The 23,724-nt window shown below is 40.5% G+C and overlaps 1 protein-coding gene across 1 annotated transcript; it reads left to right on the top strand.

Moving 5' to 3' along the window:
* Window positions 1–17,927: 17,927 nt before the first annotated feature.
* Window positions 17,928–23,322, top strand: LOC101423556 (cyclin-dependent kinase inhibitor 2A). The gene is made up of 3 exons (XM_012524287.3): window positions 17,928–18,094; window positions 20,674–20,949; window positions 23,085–23,322. The coding sequence occupies exons 1-2, from the start codon at window positions 17,969–17,971 to the stop codon at window positions 20,944–20,946; spliced, it is 399 nt and encodes a 132-aa protein (XP_012379741.1). The 5' UTR covers window positions 17,928–17,968; the 3' UTR covers window positions 20,947–20,949; window positions 23,085–23,322.
* The last annotated feature ends 402 nt before the right edge of the window (window positions 23,323–23,724 follow it).

The raw sequence follows: 23,724 nt of genomic DNA, 5'->3' as shown, positions 1-23,724 counted from the left end.
GGGGCGGTGCTGCCTACCTCGGCGGCGAAAAGGCTGTGCGTCGGTGGCGGAGCCCGGCTGCGGTGGCGTCCAGAGCATGGTGCGCAGGTTCTTGGTGACTGTCCGGATTCGGCGCGCGTGCGGCTGCCCGCCGCGAGCGAGAACTTTCGTGGTGCAGTTCGAGCGGCGCACGGGGGAGTGGGCAGCACCGGGTCTGCAGGCCGCGGCGGCCCTGCTGCTGATGCTAGTGAGGAGCCAGCGTAGCGGGCAGCAGCCGCATCCTGGAAGACCAGGTAGGGAAGGCCCTCTCTGGGGCGGAATCAGCGCTTCGATGGTTTTGTTTGGTGTGATCTAGTACAGAGATAAGTCATCTTCCAGACGAGGCGAGGAGGTGGCCGGGAATGAGAGGCCTCTTTCTCCCTTTTCCCGTTCGGGTAACAGTTACTCAGAGGTGCAGTGCTCACAAGACTTGAGCCCGGAGCCCCTTGCCACACCTCCTCAATCCCTTGAAAATCTAGGGCGAAAAGGGAAATTCCAAATTCAGCGACTCCTGGATTTCCTGAGTGGGAGTCTGTAGACCGCCCCCACCTCGTGGTTAAGGTGTATTTCGAGCACTCTTTTTTTCGCCCCGGGGGAAGTGATTGGTAACGGTTCCCTGGTCTTATTTTCTGGAGGCCGCCTTTTTGCTCCCTAGCCTTCCCGCCCCACCAACTCTCCCGCCTTCCAGGGGCCGTGGAGGAGACACGAGGGTGGGGGCACCTACAAGGTTTGAGTTCCCGAAATACTAAGACTGAGGGAAGGATCAGTAAATGCTTCGAGGAGCACACACTCGAGTCTCTTCTCGGGGATCCTGCAGCAAATTGAGAATGGGCTTTCCTGGTGAGTTGGGGTTTCTTACTTGGCGGCCGGAGTGATTCAAACTGCTTTGGAGGACAATGGCCGTATGATTAACAGGTGAAAGAATGATAGTGATGGCCCTGAGGAATCACAACAGTTCACACTTTAGTCATCTTAGGCCACTTTTAACTTTTTTTAAAAAAAGTGAGGCCTACTCCTTTAATAAACAGAATCCAAGGTAGTTCTGTCTTCACCTCAGATTAATCTTTACACAGTGTCATTTCCTATGACCAGGATAATTGAAAAAATATATTCAGTTACTACGTGCAGAATCCTAATTAGAATTTGAACAATAAGTGTAAAAATAATTCAGTGTGACTTCATTTTTGTGACCTTCCTTGTAGCATCATTTCCCCGGAATATACATCTTCAAAAAGCAGAGGCCCAGCAGGGGGGAATTATTTGTTTCTTGCCAAACAAGGGGTTTTTTGTCATGAAAATGTAAAACTGTTAAAACTATCTAGTTAATTTGGTGCCTCAATTTCTTTTAGCAAAAATCTACAGTTTATGGGGTAAATACACATTTTCTTTTTTCATATTATTCTAAAAGTTTACTTTTTAAGATAGTCAGTAAGGGAGCTTATAAAGGATTTCATAGTTTGTTGCTGGATTTGATTTTAGTTCTTTTTAAAGTGTTCATAAGATCTTATGGGAGCGGTTGGGCATTCACCTCCCACGTGGGAGCTCCTGGGTTCCGTTCCCAGTGCTTCCTAAAGAAGACACACAGACAACAAGCAGAGAGAGGAGGGAGACACCTTGAGAGGGGAGGGATTAAAAGTAATAAAAAACAAAAAAAAGAAAGTTAATATTATTTTTTAAAAAACAATTAAAGATGGCACCTTTAAAAAAAAGATCCTGTTTGTTTGTTTTTAAAATGGTGTTTTATCAATACCAGCAAACTTTTCGCCACAATGATGTATGAATGTTTCAATATCGTAGTCATTAATATTACTCTAGATATAAAATTATTTCATTTAAATTATTAGACTAATTCTGGAAATTTATAGTAATATATTAGCAAAATTTTAATCTATGTAAATACTATAATTACATATTATCTATTATATAAAATATAATATTGTGGTTACTTTTCAGTTAGAAAATTTTTCATTTATAGTATATTTATTGTATAAAATGTAAAAAAAATTTTAAATGACAGGTTCATTGAAAGTAACCATTTCTTGCTATTGAGGTATAAAATAAGTTTCAGGAATGATGTGTAAAGTTATCTGAAAGTGCAGTCACTGTGTGAAAAAGCCTCATTTTCAACAGGTATCTGAAGATAGAACCTATGGCCTGGATAGAATAGAAATCTTGAAAATTTGTGTGATTCTCCAACTTCATATATGAAATTATGCACATATATAAACATCTGTGACATTAACTATAAAAGATATGTAATATTTCACATTAATATATATTATGCCTCATTTATACTGGTTAAAGAATATATATGGATGCTAATTATGTTGGGTCTCATACAATACCTTGGGAACCACGAGTGCTAAAAAGTTTTTATATGAATTATTTAATATTAATACAAATATTTATGGTGTTATTATTTTTTATAATAATAGCCTTCTGCAATCTGTTAATTGTGACCTGTTGTTTTTATGTGACTGAAAAATGTGCATAATAAAATTCCACATTATTTGTTTCTTATTTACCTGGTGAATTCCATCAATTAATTTGCTACTTTGATGTATTCATAATATAGTCATATTTTTATCAGGAAGTTAAATATTCATGTTTATTACTATTTGGGAACTCTCGGTTTTTTTTTTACCCCCTCCTTTAGCAGTGTAATTCTTTCAAGGTAAGTTTTGTACAGTTAGTTAGCATAAACCTTTATTCCAAATGTATACATGACCCCCAGTTTGTGTTGTGTTCTAAATGAAAAACAACCCTTATAGAAGACAGGATTATATTTATTTATTTATTTGGGGATCGAATTTTTTTAAAAATGTCTATTGCCATCCCATGGTAGTAACAACAGGCTATTAATATATACGTCAACAACATTTTACAGGGCTGCACTCACAGATTAGTGCATTAATTAAAACTGCCATGGTAGAGTTAAGCTAAACTATTTTGCCACTATGTGAATGACATCCTGTTTGTAAAGTGATCCAATATATCTCAAAAATACTTCCGTAAGTCATAGCTTAACGTTTGGCTTAGTGTTTTTAAGCTTTTAGAACCTTTCTTCCTTTTTGAGAAATGTAAAAATCTCACTTGTTCTCCTGCATGATAAAACACCCTAGGCCGAAGAATACCCCTATCTGCTGCACAATCTAATGAGATTAGAAGTTCTTCTAGTGCCTTGTTTTCTACAGTTTAAATTGTGTAAACAATGGGTATTATTTCATTTTATAAATATACACTTATAATATTGCATATGCTTTTTTCAAACTACAGTTCCCTAAATTCTGATTCTTGCATACCTAACCACTAATTTTGTATCCATTTATTGTCTGATGAGGTTAATCTGCTGTCTTAAACACCTTACTGGCAAAAATACATTTTTTGGCAGTATTGAGACTTTTAAAAATATCTATACACTTTCATTCATTTATTTCTTATGTAGGAATTGTCCTAAGGAAATGAAGATTCTGACGGAGATCAATAAAGGATAAGTTGTTACAAAAAATTGAAATCTAGCAAGAAGGTGCTTTTAGATTATGGTGTAGCTATACTCTGAAATATTAGACATTCATTAATCATCCTGTTTTGCAGAATATTTAATAGAATGTGATTACATTATAAAGTTAGGCGATATTTTTAAATAGCGAGATTCAAAACAGTAAGCAACTCATACTTTCTTTTCCTTTCTCTCGCCCTCTTGTCTCTCTCTCCCTCTCTTTATGTATCTAAATATTTATAGTGATTTTCTCAGGATGGGGGACTGGAGTTGGTGATTTTTATTTTCTTCGATATACTTTTGAGTTTTCCAAAATGCGTACTATGAGCATCATCAGTAAAAATACACGTTATTTTCAAAGCCTTCGCTATTGAAACAGTCGTACGATTTCGGGTTAACGAAGAGGCTCAGCCTTAGATGCGTGGGGAGGGTAAGGGCGAGGAAACTGCGTTGTGCAGGTATCATATAGAAAGTGATGGTTCCCCAAGATCTGAGGACAGGGTGTAGGGCCTGGGGATCCACACGCTAAAGTACGTTGTGCCTGTACACCGCATAGTTCCGTTTTTAAGTAAACGAGAAAGTAATTCCGTACTTATACCTATTAACAGCGGGTGTTAAGCCTCTGGCTGCCTTTCCTCGCGGTTCCTTCTCCTCCCCTCACCCGCACCCCTCTGAGTCCTCTCGCGAAGACTTCAGGCTGGGGCTCGCCACCTTCCGGAGCCGCCGGGGAGGCAGGGGGCGTCCCTGGAGTCCACAGAGGGCTGGCGGGTGGGAGGCAAGACCACCCAGCTCTGACGTCACTCTCCCCCAAGCCCCGGGCCTCGCCCACTCTTATCCCCATCCCCCAGTTCTTAGACCGCAGGTCCCTGAGAGGTAATAGGCAGCGCAAAGTTGGGTGGGGCTCAGGACTCTCCAGCCAGAGTTCAGATTTGGATCCACGTACTACCTCACCCCTCACGAGCACTTCTACCTTTAGCCTCCTCTGAATCTCGAATATCCCCCAACTACTTTCCACAGGTAAAATCTGATCAAAGTAAGAGTAGCTGCAGATCAGGCGTTACACCTAGAAGAGGAGGGGTGGGGGGCAGGCCGAGTCTGATCGAACTGTGAGGATTCTGGAGGGGTGCCCTAGTGCAACAGGGGTCATTGCTAGGCTTTTTTTTTTTTTTTTTTTTGAGTAGGGAGTGGTGGGTCAGGTTCACTCTAAGGAACCATAAATTCACTTCCGGGACTTCCCTGCCATTCAGTCCCCTTTCATGCCAGGTGCAGACCAAAGAGTGTTGAAAGGCCTTCTCTTAGTTTCTCTGTCCGGGGGTACGGAATAGGAGATACAGAGGGGCAGGTAATATTTTTCCGGTGATGATGTCTGGTAACTGTTCTCTTTTTATATTGCAGCTTTCCCCATGTTTGAAAACTATCTCCCTCAGATAAAACATTCAAGTGAAACCATTGATTGATTAGAATGAAAACGTCAGTAGCTATTAAAACAAGATCCACTTCTACCTACCATGGAGGAAACGTTGGTAATAAACAAAGGCTTTGTTCAGTGGGGAAAGGAAATTCATTTTGAAGGCTCTGATTGCTCCTTGAAAAGCCCACCGATTTGAGCAGCCACCATATCCTTAACTCATACACCCAACAAATTGACCATATCCTGACTCATGCTGTTTCAAACTGTATTCAGTAAACCCACATGTATCTGCAATTGTTAAATTTACTAAATGTCAATAGAATTTGGCTTTTAGAGAAGGGAGGATTGAAAAAAAAAAAACCAGCTCTCTTCAGTGCATGTTAGTACTGTTATTGATGTATTTCCTGAGCCCTGGAGTGACTGTTACCTTTAGACTGAACTGCACAGGCAGAAAGAAGTAAGAAGAAGAAAAAAATTTAAAACCACCAGCTGCAAATTTTAAATCCCCAAAACATCAGAGATTCTTTTTATTAAAAAAAAGGATCAATTGTGGGTTTTTTTGTTTTTGTATTGTAAGCAGCATATTGACTTTATTATGAAAATGTAAACGTTTTACCACAAAGGACTTTAAAAAATTTTTTTTCTCCACATTGCTCTCAGTTTTCCTCCATCACCTTCAAAACAAAACTTCAAAATTTGCTTAAATAGTTGTGAAACCCTGTAGGATTTTTTTTAATTAAGAAAGGTTTTATGGAGCTTCAGAATTATATAACTAAAGATATGCGATCTCTTAGGCAAATAAAACTAATAAAATTTTGCAATCAGAGTAATGTAAATAGACATGTCTTTTCCTTCTTGTTCTAAGCATGAGAGTAAGGAGAAGGCAAAGAGATAAGTTAGAAGTTATCAGCAGCAGAATTACCTAGCTGTGTTTAAAATACTCATTTCTGGGCCTCCCTCCGGGAGAATCTGGGTCCAGGAATCTGCTTTTAAACAGGGGGATTCTGTTATAGGTGGCCAGAGAAATATGACAGAAGTTTCCTTTTTTTTACCTTATTTTTATTTATTTATTTTAAGGTTGAGATCCAGGCTTTTAGGCAAGATTTAAGATTTAGAACCAGTCACAGTTTGAGTGTCAGGAAGAACACTCAAAAGTCAGAGTAGAGGAACTATTTCACCAAATGAAGCAGACCCTTTATTATGTGACCCTACATTTGAAATAGCAATCTTAAATTCAGATTTTTATGAGCAAAACAAATTGGGGTGGTGGAGGGGGATGACATGACAGGGTATACTTATGTTTTAAATTTTCCACCTAGGAAACCTTCTTGTTTTGGCTTCAAAGACTTTTAGAAATTTTCCACCTAGGATATTTATGAATATTTTACCTTTGTAAAATACCAATGTTATATGCACATATCCCCTATTTACACTAAATCTATTATCTATTTACCTATATCTATCTCTCTATATTAGTGATGAGATTTCTTTCATTTCATTTTATTCTCCAAACCAGGCTGGAAAATATGACAAGATATGTAGGAGAGAAAAAACAAAACATAGATGTGTTTTACAACTTAAATTGTGTTTGTTTAAGATCAGGACAAGATTGCAGTAAAATGTGGCCATAACAGAATATAACACCTATGAACAAAATGATGGGTCTTTGTATTATCTGTAAAAACACTTTGACGAGGAGGAAAATGCATATGAATAATATGACCTGAAGGATAATTTGCATTTATAAGAATAAAAAATTGATTTCTTCCAAATATTATTTTTCTGGTTTTAAAACTATGGTTTGTCTAATGTTACACCATGACTTTGCTGATGTATTAAGTGGGGGGAAGCTTATGTTTTGCTTTCTTTTTTCAAGTGCCACCATTTTCTTGTTCTGTTTCTCTCGGGCTGCCAGATTATCTGACTCAGCAATTGTACAACTCTCACCAGATTTTAAAGAAACAGCAGCCATTCAAAGAACAATTACTGTGCCCAATTAAAAGTCTTTCCCTACCTATACTCTCTTGTAACCTTGAAATAATTGTTAAATGTTCATAAAACGTGGGGTACTTTGAATTTTACTCCATGATATTTACAAGCTGATTAGTTCAAGTTGGATATATTTTATATACATTTGATGTATAGAAATACATTTATTGAAACTTTACTCCAAAAGCATATGCTCAAATTATTTTCCCTCCAAAATTCCAAGGATGCTAACAGTAAGAGCTTTTCAACTTAAATTATCTTATTTAGTTCTCATGGAATCTTTATGCTTTAGATATTTTATTCTAATTTCATAGATTTGGAAACTGAGGCTCAGATAGCTTTCATAGTCTGCCAAAAGTAATTGGCCAGTAATTGGCATCTGGTTGAACCTGGGGTGTCTCACATACCACTTTATAAGTGGCTCTTGGGATATTGATATATATGGTTTCACTTCCATCTCTGCTAGTTAGGTATTGTTTTCTGAGTGGTTTAACCTCCTTAGGATTTGTTTTTCTCAGTATTGAGATAAATATTGATTGAGTGAGTGAGTGAGTGAAAAAGTTCTAAAAATAAGGCAATATAATAATAACCAAAGTCATTATGGGCTCTAAAAGTCTTTGAAGCTCAAAACAAGAAGGTTTACGTCTTCAGAAATTTATTTCTTACCCAGAATAAAACTAATTAAATCTCCCTTGTAAATATATACATGGATTACTTATTTCCACTTTTATTTAAAAGCAGTAAGTCGTAAACCTATGCATTTGCATAGGAATCACTTGAAACATGAAGTAGAAACATGGTTTTCTTGTGATTCATAGGACCTGTGATTAGATGCCATTTCCTTTGCTTACTAGTTGTGTGCTGTTAGGATTAAGTACTTAAACTCTCACGCTTCCATTTTCTCATCTGTAAACCTGAGTCAGTAGCCTACACTAGTCACAAAATAAGAAACTGATAAAATGTTGTATGCAAAGTTACATTGTAAACTTTAAAATAGCATATACTAGTTTAAGGTTCCTAATTATGTCCTTAAGAAAGCACATAAGTTCAGTATATGCCCATGTTCATAGTAAATTCCTAGTTAGTTAGAATAAAATCATTCAGAGTAGCTAGGAATTCTTGAACTCCATTTTAAAGAATATACATAGTAAAGTATGTATATATTGAATATATTTATTCAAATCTCTGGTACATTCCAACATATCACCTACCTTTTAACCTTCACCTATACAGAAGCATAATGGGTAGCCTTTAGAGTATAACTCTAAAATCTCCTAGTATTCATAATCATTTAATAGATATTAAACATTATTCATGAACCTCTGTTTTCTAAGGTAGGAGATTAAGCTAGTTTTAGAGAACTGGGGAAAAAAGTTCCTGAACTGCCTTCAATTTACCAGAAAATTCAATAACCCAGAATAATAATTTTTGTAGGGAGCAGTATGGGTAATTGGATTCTTAACTCCATCAGGATGGTTGTCATCAATCTGATAAATCAATAGTTTTGGCATAGAACAACTTTCTAAATATTCCTTAGTTAAAATAAATGGGGGGGGGGAATGGAAGGAAAGAGAGGGAGTGACATTAAAGTCATCTTCAAGGCCTTCAAAATGTCTTCAGAGATGACCTTCAATTATTTTTATGCACATTTGAAGAAGTTATTTGAAAGTAGGGTTTCAAAGTGACAAAATACATTAAATATTATACTTCCTTGACGCTAAAATTCACTTTAGGGGTATGAAATCAGTACAGAGTACACATAAATGTATTCTGTTATCATTTTTTAAATGAAGTCTTATACTTTTAGCCATTAGAAAGAAAATGGTGAAAATATGCTCTCAACCCAGAGACTCAAAGGAAAACATGAGTGGAAATATTAAATCTGTAAGTGAAAGGTGCTAAAACAGAAATAGGAGTCATTTTCCTAATTTAATCAGTGCTGATACATTTCATCATGAAGGTGAATCCTTCCAAGGGCAATTTAATCACATATTGGAAGAATGTAACTTGAAGAAATGGTTCAACACAAGAAAATTTCCTTATGATCTTTTACAGTATCAGAAGAGAGTTTAGCTCCAGAATTCCTAGGAGTCCAGGAGAGGCCAAAGAAAAAATGAACTTAACAGTCAGACTACAAAGCCCCAAGAAGGCAGCTATGTTTAAGGGGGTGGGGGCAGCAATCAGTTCTCTGTTTGAGGAGTAAAACTTGTCTCTGAACATAAATGGTAATCCTGAAGTTAGAGTATCATAAGTCATTGTTAAATCCGGTCAGTCAACCATGATAATTCAACCACAACTCAAGAGTGAAACTGAAAATGCTCTTGCTTCTCTGTGTCTCAACAGTATTCTAATAGCAAATTCATACATTAGCAGAATAAGTAGAAATGGAATAGTATATGTCTATATTCCTCATGGTTAGCGATTAAGTACAGTGCTTGAAAGGAGAAAATCTGTCTCACCAAGGAGGAAAATGAGCTAGTGGGAATAATGGTTTTGAAGAGATAAACTTGCAATCCCACAGTTTTGCTAAAGTTTTCCCATTGTACCTTCCACTTGAAATGCACTCCAAGGAAGAGAAATAGTGGTAGTGGGTGGCAGGGAATGCAGAGGAAACATTGTAGTTGAACACAATGACACACTCCAGTGTCACTTCCCATGATTTAAGGAGGTTTTTTGTGGGGGTGTTCTTTTGTTGTAAGATGGCCAATTTTGTTACAAAAGAAGCTCTGTTTTCAGGGGTTAGAATTCAAAGACGACAGAATTCATCACACCTTTTGGAATGTAGTTTGCTTCTTAAAACCATGATTACGTGCTGGAGTATAGAGTAACTAAGGAAAAAATATCCAAGGGGAAATTTAATAAATAAATGAATAACATTGTAAATGTTATATCTATTCTTAAGAAAAAGAGTAATATCCTTTATTGAAAGCCTGTTGTATATTCAATTTTTTATATATCTGATGTTCTTTATTCTTCACAATAACCCAACCAGGTAAGTTTTCTTTTCTCCCCATAACAAGATGAGGAAAGAGAGGCTCAGAGAGTTACATAATTCATTCAAGCCCACACAGCTGGTAAATGATAGGTTATATCTATCTGAATCTAAAGACTGAGATTTTTCCAATAATGTCACTGCATTTGTGATCCTTTAAGTCTATGATTAACATTGGTATCACCACCCACTTCTTTTCAAGTGACTGTAAGTAGCCATAGAAAGAATATGGAGGGAAGAATTGAATTCAAGATCTGCAACAATCATTTATTAATTGGGTGACCATGGCAATGTACTGCCACTCCATTTTCTTATCTATAAAACAAGGGGGTAGATTTTTGAAACACAGTTTTGTGGTACGTATCAAGAGCCTTATTCTCTTTGGAAAACTGTAATATTACTTACAGGAGCAAATGAAAGCACCCTAAATATTTGACAAACAGTGACCTTGTTAAGTAAATTATTACACATTTTTTTCAGTGGAATACTTTGTGGCTGTTAAAAGTAATGTTTACGAAGCATTTTGGAGAAGTTTCTAAAATGATCTAAGGATAAGTGAAAAGCTGACTTCAAAATTACATGATAGCAACCAAATAGAAACTGAGCAAGGAAAAAGACAGGAAAGAAATATTTTTAAATGTTAACAGTCACTGTTTTTTTGTAGTGTAATTTATCATTTTCTTTATACACAACTCATTCCTTAAATTTATTTACATATGTGAGATATAACTGGGGGTTGGGCATTTAAAAAATGAGGAGGCTGGCTTAAGTGGCTTTAAGGGTGCACCCAGATCCAAATTTCTATCACTATGGGTATTACTATTCAAGAATAATAATGTGGAAACACTGTGTGGTTTCTGAATATGTGGCTTCTGTCACCTTGGTCCTGGTTCTGCGACCTACTTGAAGGCACAGTCCTCAAAGAAAAGGAAGCATTGATGAGTTGTCCATCATTTACCATGTAAATTAAACAACAGGGAAACAAATATCATAGTGGGAAGAGTGTGGACCTCTTGGGTTTGAATTCCATCTCCTTGTGCATTGTTACTTAAGCACCCTGGGCCTATTTTTTGCTGATTTATGAAAGAAGGATAATTCTCTCCATCCCATAAGACTGTTGGGGGATTAGAAATTAAATATGTAAAACTATATTAGTTGGGGGTCAGCAAATGATAGTATTATTTTCTTCTTGCCAACAAACAGAACTCTATTTCTGTTTGTCTGTGTCTCTCCTCTAACTATATGTCTTGTTACTCATTTCCTCCTCAGGATGAGGCTACTTCTCAGTATCCTATGCATGTAGACAAAAACACACAATATATACATACATACAATATATAAATACCTATATATACACAAATGTCTATGTACATATATATATACACATACTATGGTAATCCTTTTATTTATTTAGCTGGTCCAATAGTTACAAGTAGATATACAAGTATATACAAGTAATTCGCCATAAGAAATTTCTCAACATATCAAACAGATAAGTTAGGGAGCAATTGTTTTCATGGATGCAGATACCTTACTTCGCCAGTGTCCACTCTAGAGATACTTTAATAGAAATTCCTTATGTAGATTTAAAATCACATTTGCTTACACACAACTTAGAAAAGGCGCCTGCTATGTAACAAGAATCCACTTGTAAATTATTCTCAAAATGATCCTGGGAAGGTGACAATGGATGCTGCTGATTCTATACCTAGTTAACGCTTTTGGAAACTAAAGTTACATAATGTGACTTAACCGTAAGTGTACATTAAGTGTCTATGAGTTTCATGCTTCTTGCTATGTCCTGTTTGAATAGGAAGAGAGATTTTACGATAATTCTGAGTGACAAGATAACACAGAGTCCCTAACAGAGTGTGTTACTCATGGCAGACAATAAAGAGAAAAAAGAAAAGAAAGAAACATGGAGATCTTGAAGTTTCTAGAGACTTAGTCCTGGAGAGACATCACCTTTTCTTTGCAAGTATGTTTGGAGGTCTGCTCAACTTAATCAGATGTCTTCCTTTCACGACAAATTTCCTACCTCTTCTCCTTGAGGAAAATAAATAATTTAAGCAAAGCCTCTCATTTCTTGCCATTCTTTGCCTAAGAAACTGATTTTTTTCACACTTAAAATACCCTTTTCGCTCAGACTGGACATAGAGCCCTAGAATTCTTGCCAGGGGCAATTTGAGGGGCACTTTGCTTGTTGAGGTTGGAAAATAATCCGTTGAGGCACAGTTTTTATTATTCCTATTTTGGAGATGAGGACTTTGAAGCCAGAAGAAATTATCACTTGCTCACAGTGACAAAGTAGGTGTGGAGCTAGCCCTTTTACCCTCTTCCTAACATTATTCTCTCTTTCTCAGTAAAGGGGAGGATGGAATTATTCTTCCATTGCGTTGGTCTTAAAATAATTCTCTATGACACCCAATATACTCTCCTAGAGCTCATCTCTTCAGGCTTATTCCTAGAAACCCCACTGCAGGGTACATACCTTGCTCTGATAATTCATTTCTTTTTTTTTTTTTTTTTTTTAAATATTTATTTATTTATTTAATTTCCCCCCCTCCCCTGGTTGTCTGTTCTTGGTGTCTATTTGTTGCGTCTTGTTTCTTTGTCTGTTTTTGTTTCTTTGTCCGCTTCTGTTGTCGTCAGCGGCACAGGAAGTGTGGGCGGCGCCATTCCTGGGCAGGCTGCTCTTTCTTTTCACGCTGGGCGGCTTTCCTCACGGGCGCACTCCTTGCGCGTGGGGGCTCCCCCACGCGGGGGACACCCTTGCGTGGCACGGCACTCCTTGCACGCATCAGCACTGCGCATGGCCAGCTCCACACAGGTCAAGGAGGCCCGGGGTTTGAACCGCGGACCTCCCATATGGTAGACGGACGCCCTAACCACTGGGCCAAAGTCCGTTTCCCTGATAATTCATTTCTGAGGAAACTTCTCCCCAATCAAGAGATCCTCTTCAACACTGAAATGCAACTTATTTTCCTCGTAACACAGGACTAAGGTGACAGATTAGAATGTATCACCCCTGTCTTCTTTCTCCTATACTGTTAATGTAGGCTCCTCTCAAGAGCCCCATCACAATTCAAGAAGTAAACATAATGATGGTTACCTACAGGCACTCCTATCTAAGGATCTCCTCTCATTGTATCCACAACATTAAGCCAAGTGTTGGTCACATAGTAGGTACAAGTTACTCTTTGTCAAATAAAGTTATGAATGATGATTCTCAGAAAAGCAACTCTTACTTTTCTACCAACTTTTATTCTTATTTAAAATTAATTAGAATGGCTAATATATACACAAAAATTCAAACAATACAAATTGCATAATAAGAAAAATAAGTCTCAGGTTAACAGATTTTTCTGTACCTTTCCAGAGATATTCTATGTATATCTTATTTTTAATCGCAAAACTATATTTTGACCAATTGTTTTTAATAATGATATTAATAATATAGAAATTGCTAAAGTGATGTGTGCTTTTAAACAGCTTTTGTGTGTATTACCTCACTTGATATAATAGTCCTGTGAGGTATAAAGAGTAGAGCAGAACAGAGCCCATTTTGAAGGTATAGAAATGGAAGCTAAAAACAGTCTCAGAAAGTGCACAGTTAAAAATCAGTTCACTAGATATATCGTAACAGTCACTAGGCTAACCCAGAGTTATTTCTCTAACACCTTTTTCTTTTCCTACTAAAATCATCTGCTTATTATATAAACCACCTGTAAGCCTCCTCAGTCCAAAAGGTAATTTCGGAACTCTACATTCTCAATTATTTTTGTCTCTTTCTGGCCCTGTGTTGAATTAATATCCATATCTAGTATCATTGTTCTGTGATTTTCATGTTTTCTAGAGTAGCACCTTTTCAAGGCTTTCTTTGGTTTAGATGAAGTATTCAGGTGCCCCTATAGTGTCATGGTCTCCACTCTCAACTACGTCTACTAGACCAATGAAAAGGCTTCTCTGTCTGAGTCCTACTCAGGCCCATGCTCCTTTCCTTATAACAGATGCTTCCAAATATTCACCACTCTCATACGTCCTAACGCATGGTGTTATCTTCACTCTGCAAACAAGCTAGCCTCCTCTTTCCTGGAAGAAATACCTTACCTTCCCCACTGTTCTGATCTTTTTCTTTCTCCTCAAATCTATCTGTATCTCCTGTGTCCAAATTTATTATCTCTCCTTGTGCATTGGGTTCTTTCTCTTCCTGCCCTTTTAGGGACCTCAGTTCCTCAGAAATACCCTATCTTGCCTGCATCCTCAACTTCTCTTTTTTTCTCTTCTGTTTCTTCTCGTCACCTGGCACTATTCTTTGGTGTGTATGTGTGTTCAGGTCTCTTCCACCTTCCAGGTTTCTCTTCACAAAACATCCCCTTAACTATCACAGCCAGGCTATGAAAGAGCACTTACTCTACCCACAGTTTCTCCACTCCCATGCCACCCAGATCACTTCCACTTTTCCTTCTGTCTGAGCAGCCTTTCTTCCAGAAACTCATTTTTCCAGCTGTTCACCATATATTTCAATGAATTACTTTCCATTTACCTAAACTTCTATGCCTTTGCACATGCTCTTACTCTGTCTGAAACATCTTTTTCCCCTGTTGTATTTGTATATTTCTACACTCTCTTCAAGACTGGATGTCATAGCACCCAGGGAGCCTTCACCTAAGCCACTAGAGTGAGTTTGGTTTCCTTTTTTATTTTCTTGTGTCATCCTCTGCTTCCTTCATGCTTCTTTGTTTTTTTCTGTGTAATGTTTCATTTATCCCCACAACTTTGGAGGCAAGTACTGTTATTATCCCTATTATACAGATGAGAAAACTGAGGCTCAGAGACATTAAATATCTTTGTTCAAAGTTAGGGAGCTATTACTTGGAAAAGTCCAAGTTTGAACCCAATCTATCCAACTTAGAGCTCACATATTTAACTCCCATCGTCTACTGTTGAATGAACAAGTAGTAGTCATTTTTCTTCTTAAAAATCTGATCAGAATTGAGACAGATTTCAATATCGTATAGATTTTTGAAGCCTGTCAAGAACACAAACCTAGAAGAAAGCCATGGCATTATCAAGGAAGAGGAGAGGCAAAGATGAGAATAATCACAAAAGTAGCCAACAAACTTTAAAATTTAAAAATCTCTTTGATCTACATCATCTTATTTCATGCACCCTTGAAATATACTATGATCCCCTTTTTATGAATGAGAAATCTAAAGCTGGCAGAACCAGCACTAGCATCCTAAGCTTTATATTCCATTTTTTTCTGGGATTTCCCCCCTCACATCTGAGCTGATATGGATGAATAAATTGAGAGTGTGATTATTTAAAAGAAAAAAATCTGGGGAAGCTTTTGCATTATTGTTAAGTACATACTTACATAGATTTATAATAGATAGAGAATAAGTTTCCAGAACAAAGCGGTCACACCCATGGATGCTGTAATCCTCTGGGAGCTCTGATACAAGTGTCTGAGTTAGTGAATACCTGTCTAAAACCAGTTCTGGGTTATTTTCAAAGCAGTCAATTTCCATACCTGTATATATATAATACAATCAAGGAATGTTTCTATATGGTTCCATCTCCTGCTTCCTTCATCAATGGTTCAATATAGTGCTTAGTTACATGATTGAAGGAGTTCTTGTTATAGGGCTCCATAATCAAATTTGAGAACAGTACCTGACTTCCTTGTAATTTTTATTCAAACCTTTTTATGTTAATGCAAATTTTTATGTTAATGCAAAAACATACTTGCTTTTGTCATCATTACATATTTTATTTTTTTTAGGAGAGGGTCCATAGCTTTCAACAGATTCTCAAAGAGGCTACCCTCCCCCACCCCAAGTTTAAGAACCATTATTTTAGTAATGGAAACTAATTTTTATATTGGTCTAAAAATCATGTATCATTACAAGGGAAATCTGTCCCCTCCTTCTCATCAACACTACCACTACTCCTCTCACCATCATAAAATGCCTTAATCTAAGTTGAAAGAATGTTTAGGTTCTTTATCCACAGTTAGAATTTTCTGCATCATTGCTGCCCAGGTGATTAAGAAGTGCCTGGAGGAAAATATAGATTGAACAGTAATACACTCTGGATTTTTACAACAGTTTTGACATCCCTTAATGTTTTAATTGATAGCATTTAAAAACTGCATGTTTTGCCTGACAACAGTAAATGAAGTTTGCCAGGGTTTAAGGTACTCTGGGACTTTAAGAGAAGTCAACCAGGGATTGAAAACATAACTTTTAGTAAAAGTTGAATTATCCAGTAGACAGACAAAGCATGAGCTTAAGGCATCAGCCAAACCTTAGCAGGTACCACCACAGCTTTTAAAAACGTAAAATATGTATTTTAAGACATAAAAGTAAGACTCACAGGAAAAATTAGGACATCACTGGATTTCCTTTCACTTGTTACACTCTTTAGGTGAACAGTCATTTTATTTTCAGTGAGTTAAGTCCCTGGCCTTCCCTTCTATATAACATTTTATTAGCTTCTTAAATATACTTTTTTATTTTTAAAAAAGATAGATTAATAAGTGTTATAATAAAAAATATAGGGGCTTCCCATATGCCCTGCTCCCAAACCCTTCTATATAATAGCAATAGTTCTCTACAAAGCATATTCTTCTCTATGTCTCACAACAAGATTTTAAGTGAATCTTCAAAATGGACATTGTGTGCTTAGGATGTCTGCATGGTTCTAATATAGCAATATCTATATCAGTTCTCTTAAAGCTCACAACAGCCCTAAGAAGTAGGGACCACACTTGGGCCCTCCCCTCCATTTTATAGCTTCAACTGCTAGGATCCAACAGGAAAGCAGGAAGGAGAAGTGTGAGGAGCTGGAAGAGACCCAGGAGTGAGGAGTGTGTGTCTAAGCCTGGACTGTGAACCACTGTGCGACTCTGCCTCTAGAGCTGAGCACATTTTCCGGCCTAGGAGAAATGGCTTATTAAGAACGGCGTCTGTCAGCCCGATGACTCGCCAATTTCTCTCTCCATCTAGGCAGAATTCTTCCCCATCCCTGTAAAATTTAGGGCATCTTCTCTGAGCCAGCCCAGATTGCCATATCCTGTTGTTACACCAAGCCCTAACGGGGCGTTGCACTCCTCAGAAACCCTCGCCCCAGACACCCCTTTTACGTGTGTGTGTGTGTGTGTGTGTGTGTGTGTGTGTGTGTGTAGGTGGGTGGGTGGATGTGGGACGGGAGGGGGGTAGGAGAAGGCAGGCAGTCGTTAGACTCTGAAAAAGGAACGTTTGAACTAGGTTTTCTCCCACTGAGAACCTAACGCGCGAAACCAAAGGTGAATGGGGAGGGGAGAGTGGGTCTAAAAGAAGGGGCGTTTCATAGTCATAACGGGAATACCAATCCTCGGTGGGACTCTCTTTACGGGGAGGGGGATGACTTTGGCCAATTTATTTGATAAAGGAGGAAGCGATACCTTGTTTGTGACACTGAAACACCCGATTCAAACTTGGCAGTTAGGAATCCCTGCGCGGCTTTCTAACGCCGGGGGTGGGGGGGCGGGGTGGTGGATGGGAGTTAAGAAACCCGAGGGAAATTCTTTGTTAGAGTGAACCCGTTGAGAGGCACGCGTGCGCCTCCGTCGGGGGAAGGGGATGCAGGGCTGTTGGGGGGTTGGGGGCGGGGCGTGCAGCGTGGTGAGGGGGGAGCGGGGGTCGCGGGGTGGTTAGGAGGCGCCTAGGGCGCCCACCGCTCCCTCCTGCCAGTGCTCCCGTTCCCGGGCGAGCCGGGATCGCACGCAGCAGGGCCGCCTCGAGGGGCGACTTCAGTGGCCACATCTGCAGCCAGTGTTCTCCGCTAGTGGCGCCTCCTCGGAGGTCACGTGCACAGCACCCTCCTGGAATGGAGGGACCTGCGGTCGCGCGGGGATCCGGGCACAGTGTCTGGGGGCCGGGACCAGGGATTGGGCGGCAGGCTTGCGCAGGCCCGGGAGGAGGGGAGAGGAGGGACACTGGCCACGGGAGGGCGGGGCGGGCCGCGGCGCGCGCGGCGGCGGCGCGAGGTGAGGAGGGCGCGCGGCGGCAGCATGGAGCCCCTGGCAGACCGGCTGGCCGCGGCCGCCGCCCGGGGCCGGGTCGAGGAGGTGCGGGCGCTGCTCCAGGCTGGGGCGCAGCCCAACGCGCCGAACCGCTGCGGTCGCCGCCCGATTCAGGCAGGTGGCAGGTCCGGAGGGGGTGGAGGGGGATGGAGGGCCACTCTGGGGGACGAGGTTTGTCGGGAAATCGGGACGTGTAGCGTTTCGGTTCTCGGAAGTGGAGACGCTTCCTTGGGAGTTTTCAGGTGGGGTTTGAAATAGGAGATCACTTCCCGGCGACGCCCTCGGGCCTCGGGAAGCCATGGAAGAAATGAGGACGCATTCCTCATTGATCTGATATTAGTAAAGACTGAAGTATATTCTTTAACAGATTAAAAATATCCACGAATGAAATGCGAGATTTTAAAGAAATGTGCGCCTTGCTGGCACTACTTAGCTCTGAACTCACAGGCCTTTGAATAAAGCCGATTATCTTCCTTGCTACCGGGAAATCGGTGGAAATCTACTGCCATGTATGCTGGGATAAATATCGATAAAATTATTCAGTATCAACTACATATGGTTACTTTTATTTTAACCGAGTAGGGAAAATATGCTTGTTGTAGGGAACTTAGACAACGCAGACACTAAAACACTAGTGTGCTGTCGCCTGAGACAATGTTGACAATTTAGTTGTTATTTTGGTGGTATCTCTTATTATTTTTGCTATTTTTAGCTTACTTGATAATAATTTGGGGGTAGTTTTCAATTCTTCAGTGTTGAGAAGTGTCATGTCAGCCCCCTCTTTTTTAATATGTACGTTTGCCTTCGCTAACTTCCTGAATCTCAAGCTAAAAACGAAGTCTTCCTGGCAGTCACCACACTAGTTTTAGTCCCTGTGGTCACAATGAGTTCTGATTCTGAAAAATAAAAGTTCTTTGAAACAAATGCTCATCGCAAAAGCTCCAACTAAACAAGACAAAGGAAAGTAATTACCTCAAACTTCACAAACTTCACAAATGAACCTTCCTTTCTTTAGTCTATCCTGTATAGAAAAAATTGTATACACTTTAAAATACGTATAAAAATTAAATGTCTTAAAACTCGAAATTATTTGGGATCTGAAGCAAGAAGATATTTTGAAGCTAGAGAGTTTGGATGGTTCTGGAAGACAGTGTGAGTCCTTAAAATTTTTTAAATGATTCATAATTTGGCATCTTTAAAATTTGCCAGCACACTGGAGTCCCAGAGTTGGTCTTGGAATGCAGAAATATATTAAGTGAGACCTTTTTTGTTTAAATACAAAAAGAATAAAGAAAGTTGGATTATTAGTTTTGATAATTTTTAATAGGTGGATAAAAACATAGAGAAAATGGGGGATTTAGAACCTCAACCAAATTTGTTTCATATAGAAAAACTTAATTTATAGATATTCTTCAAAAATGCCTAGGTTTAGTTGATTTTTTTTTTTTTTGGTTTGGGATAGCTATTATGATTTAACTATTTAAATGTTGAATTATTTTTCAGTTTTTTTCATATATATAAAATATATGAAAAACTTTTAAGATCAGTTTTATGACTAAAGTTGAATGATCTCATTGAATACATGACAAAAAGTACAATGAAATGTGTTTTTTTTCATTTTGAAGCTATAATTTTGCTAATTTATATACTTTCCTTGTATTTTTGAGAACTAACTGTATCAGTTTCACTTCCTTCAGGAAAGGATTGAACAACACAGTATAATTTTGTATTGGTCCTTGATTTGGACAAACTAAGTTGTACAGAATGCAACTGAAAATATGTAATTCCACTTTATACAGGCACTATCCCTGAACTAATATAATCAAATAATGGTTTTCCTAAAAGACTCCTCCAGCGCCACTTGTCATGCAATACCCAAATTCAAAGGTTGCTGTGACGTGCATACCATTTAAAATTTTCTCTTTGAAAATAGCTTTATTTTAAAGATGATTTGGGAACCAAAGGAGGTATGCATCTCCTATTTAATTAACTCTCAAATCATAAGCTTGAGTAGTGTATTCTGTATTGTCACTGTAAAAAAATTGCCAAAATTAAGTGACTTAAACAGCACAAGTTTATTATCTTACAGTTTTGAGGGCTTTTGGAGCTGTCAGAGAGAATCTGTTTCCTTGCTGGGCATATTTGAATGGGGGGACATTTATCACCCTAACACAGGAGGGAATTTTAAGGCTAGTTAGACAAACCTTCTCATTTTACACTTAAAGAAATAAGTTTAACACTCTGAAAGCTATGCTGGCTTAAATTTTTGCAATAATTGAGTTTTTTTTAAAAACAACAACCACATTCCGATTTTGGAAATACAGCAGTCTCTAGGTCTTACATAATTTCATTTCAAAATGGGGAGGAGGTGAATACAAGATGGCTAGGCTGTGGTGAAAACCACTTTGCCCCTCACCCTTTTTCTAGTGCCTCACCCTTTTTCTAGCAGTGTTCTACTTGTGACTGGGGCTCCGCAAAAGTTTGGAGAATATAATGGAATTGATTGGGTACTGAGAAGCTGGGTGGGTAGGAGAGGGTGGAAAAGGGAGGTGGTAACTGTGGGAGAAAATGCAAGGTTAACTAGACGCTTGTACGCGCCTGCGTGTGCGTGAGATGGGGACTTCATAAACAGGGTTTTTAAAATTTATTCCTTCCCCCGCCTGCCGCCCTGATGGCTCTGCTCTCCCCTGCAGGTCATGATGATGGGCAGCGCCCGCGTGGCGGAGTTGCTGCTGGTCCACGGCGCGGACCCCAATTGCGCCGACCCGGCCACTCTCACCCGGCCGGTGCACGACGCTGCCCGGGAAGGATTTCTGGACACGCTGCTGGAGCTGCACCGGGCAGGGGCGCGGCTGGACGTGCGCGACGCGTGGGGTCGCCTGCCCGTGGACCTGGCTGAGGAGCGGGGCCACCAGGAGGTCGCCAAGTACCTGCGCAGGGCCGTGGGGACACCAGAGGCAGTCTAGTAGGTGAGGATAGATTCCCAGGATCTACGAATTTTAACCTTAAGATGTTCTGGAGCTCAGCTCATTCCTTTTCCAGAAGAGAAAGCTGGGCCCCATAGCCAGGTCTTCGATTCTAGCCTCAGCTCGCTCACTGTCAACCTGGGGACAACCGCGATCTCCCGATCGCGCTGCCCCAGCAGGGTTGCAGACGGAAGATAACCCGAGCTGTACTTCTGCGCGTGAAAGCCCGTCCCATGACACCACCACCACCTAAACACGCATCCTCACCACAGTTAACGACCTAGACTGTGGAGCTTTGAAGATCCGAGGGTCTAGAGGTATAGCGCCCCGGAACCCCCACCCCTCTAAATCAGTTGGCCACTTGTATCAACTCACCGAGCTCCCAGATTCTTCATTCACATACCTGGGTCGCTGGAACAGTTGGTGGTTTCCAAACCCAGTTCCGCGGGGCATCATTTGCGAGAGACTGGTCACGAATCGCCCTCCCTGCACAATACTGCACAATTCTGCTAAACCCGACCCTCCGCTCTATGCAGTGGAGTTTTCCAGTGCTCCTCCGGAAGGATCTGAAGGGCATCTGGGTTGGAGACCTCGCCAGTCCTCGCAGCCTGCACGCTGGGGTTTGTTGCGCTCTCGGAGAGCAGAAACTTTCCCTTTTCCTTCTTCCTCCCTTAAACTTGCCCAGCTTTTTTCTGAGCGAGGGAGATGGATACGTGATCCTCCTTGCCTTTCCATTCTGCGAACACAGGACCTTTCTTTTCCCTCGCCCTCAACCTGCCCTAGCTCCACCGATGTGCCTAAAGGGCCAACTTTAAAATTTTGAAAGGGGAAAATTCCCCTCCCCCCCCATCAAAATAGATATATTAAACGATATTCGAAATTTACAGGAATAATTAAGGTAAAATGGCTTTGAAGCTACTTAAATATGTCTGTTGGCTCAGAATTGGGATACTGGACTTCCCGGGCCTCATGGGAGTGGCAAAGGACAGGATGCGGGCGGACGCTCGCTCTAAGCTCTGCTGGACTGAGCCGGCAGGTGCTGCGAATGTCGACCGCAAAACCCGCCGCGCCGTCGAAGTGAGAGGCCAGAAGATTCTTCAGGCTTCCCACCGTCTCTCTTCCTCCAATCGCAGCTTGTGTACAGGACACGGAATAGGACGAGGGGCATACTGGAAGTTCAGAGTTGAACTAGACGAAACAGGAGCCCTGCCCTCATGGAGCTTACATTCAAGGAAATAGATTTTGCGTAATGTATTTTTAGAAAATGAGTTTTAAAAACCATACGACGGATAAAGAGTGATGTGAATAGGAGGGGGGGAGAAGTAATTTAGAAAGAGTGGTCGCAACCTGAATGATGAAAAGAGAGTGGCCCCTGGGGGAGGGGGAGGGCGGGCAGAAACACTTGCAAATGTAGATTGCTGCGGGAATGAACGTTCCTGGGTTAGAAGAACTGTAAGACAGGTTGGAGCAAGAACGCGAAGAGAGCAGAGAGAAGGGCAGAAGCCAGATTCTGTAAGGATCTCGTCGTTCAAAGAACGGAGCATGGGTTTTGTTCTAGACATGGCTGGCGGGTTTGGGGTGGGAGGGACTCTGGATTAGAAGGGAAGGTTCCCGTGCTACCAAGCCGCGCCAGGAGCCCGAGAGGTGCTCTGGTTGCGCGAGCCGGCGAACTAGCTCCGCTCCCAGTAAAGAGAGGCCCGAGGACCCGCCAGGGCCGAGCGGCGTTTTCTCGCCCCGGTCGGGATGTTGTGTCTGGCAAGCTCCAAGCGCTAGTTAAGTGCGGGAAAGTTTTCTTTCACCACCCGAAGGGCCGCGCGACTGCGCAGTCCCAGCTAGCGAAGCGAAGCGCCCGCAGCGCGCGAGGGTCCTCCGCGGGCCGCGGGCCTGCTAGTGCACGCGCTGCGGCCCCGCGAAAGCTCGAGGAGTGCGGCGGCGCCCGCCGGGGTCTAGACTCGGTGGACAGATCCCAGGGACGGTGGGTATTGAGAGAAGGTGGTAATGCAGGCGACGCCATTCCGAGAACCTTATCTTTAAGCACCTGAATACCTTGTCGGGGACTGCAAGAAAGGAGGGCGGGATAAGCTGCACATCTTTTACTTCTGATTTCTAATGTCTGTTTTCCTTTCTGCCCTCCGCAGAGAGCCCTGCCTTTAAGAATCAGTGGGACCAGCAGCAGCAGGAGACCCGCTAACACTTCAAAACATTTCGATTTTCTATCGCCAACGTTGAACCTGCGGAAACTACCCCTGCCCCACCCCCATTTTGATCTTGCTTTCTTAGATGCTTATAAAATTAGAGCATTTTAAAAACTAAACCCACCTTGCCCCTCCGCCTATGAATTTACATTTTTACGTCATTATAAAAGGTAAAACATAACACTGTTCCTGTGTCTTTTCATTGTTTGGGGGGTTTTCTAGCCCTGAGAGCCGTTTTGTGAGCTAAGGAAAAGAAGCTCAGAGGGATTACATGACTTTCCTTCTTTCAAACTGCCGGTAAATGTCAGAGCCAAGCCTGGAATAAAAACAAGTGTTCATTCATTCGTTTATCCAATAAAAATTTATTTAGCGCCTATTATGTGCCAGGCACTGTGTTAAGCATCTAGTGGGGGAGACAGACATTAGCTAATAAATACAAAACACAGGACAAAATATTTAATGCCTATTCATTGAATCGATGGCAACGTTCTATCTGAGGCTCACTGTTGTTTCACGCACTGTTGTTGCACCACTTTGGAAGCAAACTCTGCAGTTAGACTATGACACATTATGGATTGTGAGA

The sequence above is a fragment of the Dasypus novemcinctus genome, chromosome 8 (genome assembly GCF_030445035.2).
Source record: "Dasypus novemcinctus isolate mDasNov1 chromosome 8, mDasNov1.1.hap2, whole genome shotgun sequence".
NCBI lineage: Eukaryota > Metazoa > Chordata > Mammalia > Cingulata > Dasypodidae > Dasypus > Dasypus novemcinctus.
Note: the sequence above shows the minus strand (reverse complement) of the source record. Positions and strands in the feature narration are given on the sequence as shown.

What these genes read in the sequence shown, in the direction of transcription:
- LOC101423556 (XM_012524287.3), top strand. Translation starts at nt 17,969, where the DNA reads ATGGAGCCCCTGGCAGACCGGCTGGCCGCGGCCGCCGCCCGGGGCCGG. An exon ending in GCGGTCGCCGCCCGATTCAG is followed by an intron (nt 18,095 to 20,673) that starts GCAGGTGGCAGG and finishes TCTCCCCTGCAG; the next exon opens with GTCATGATGATGGGCAGCGC.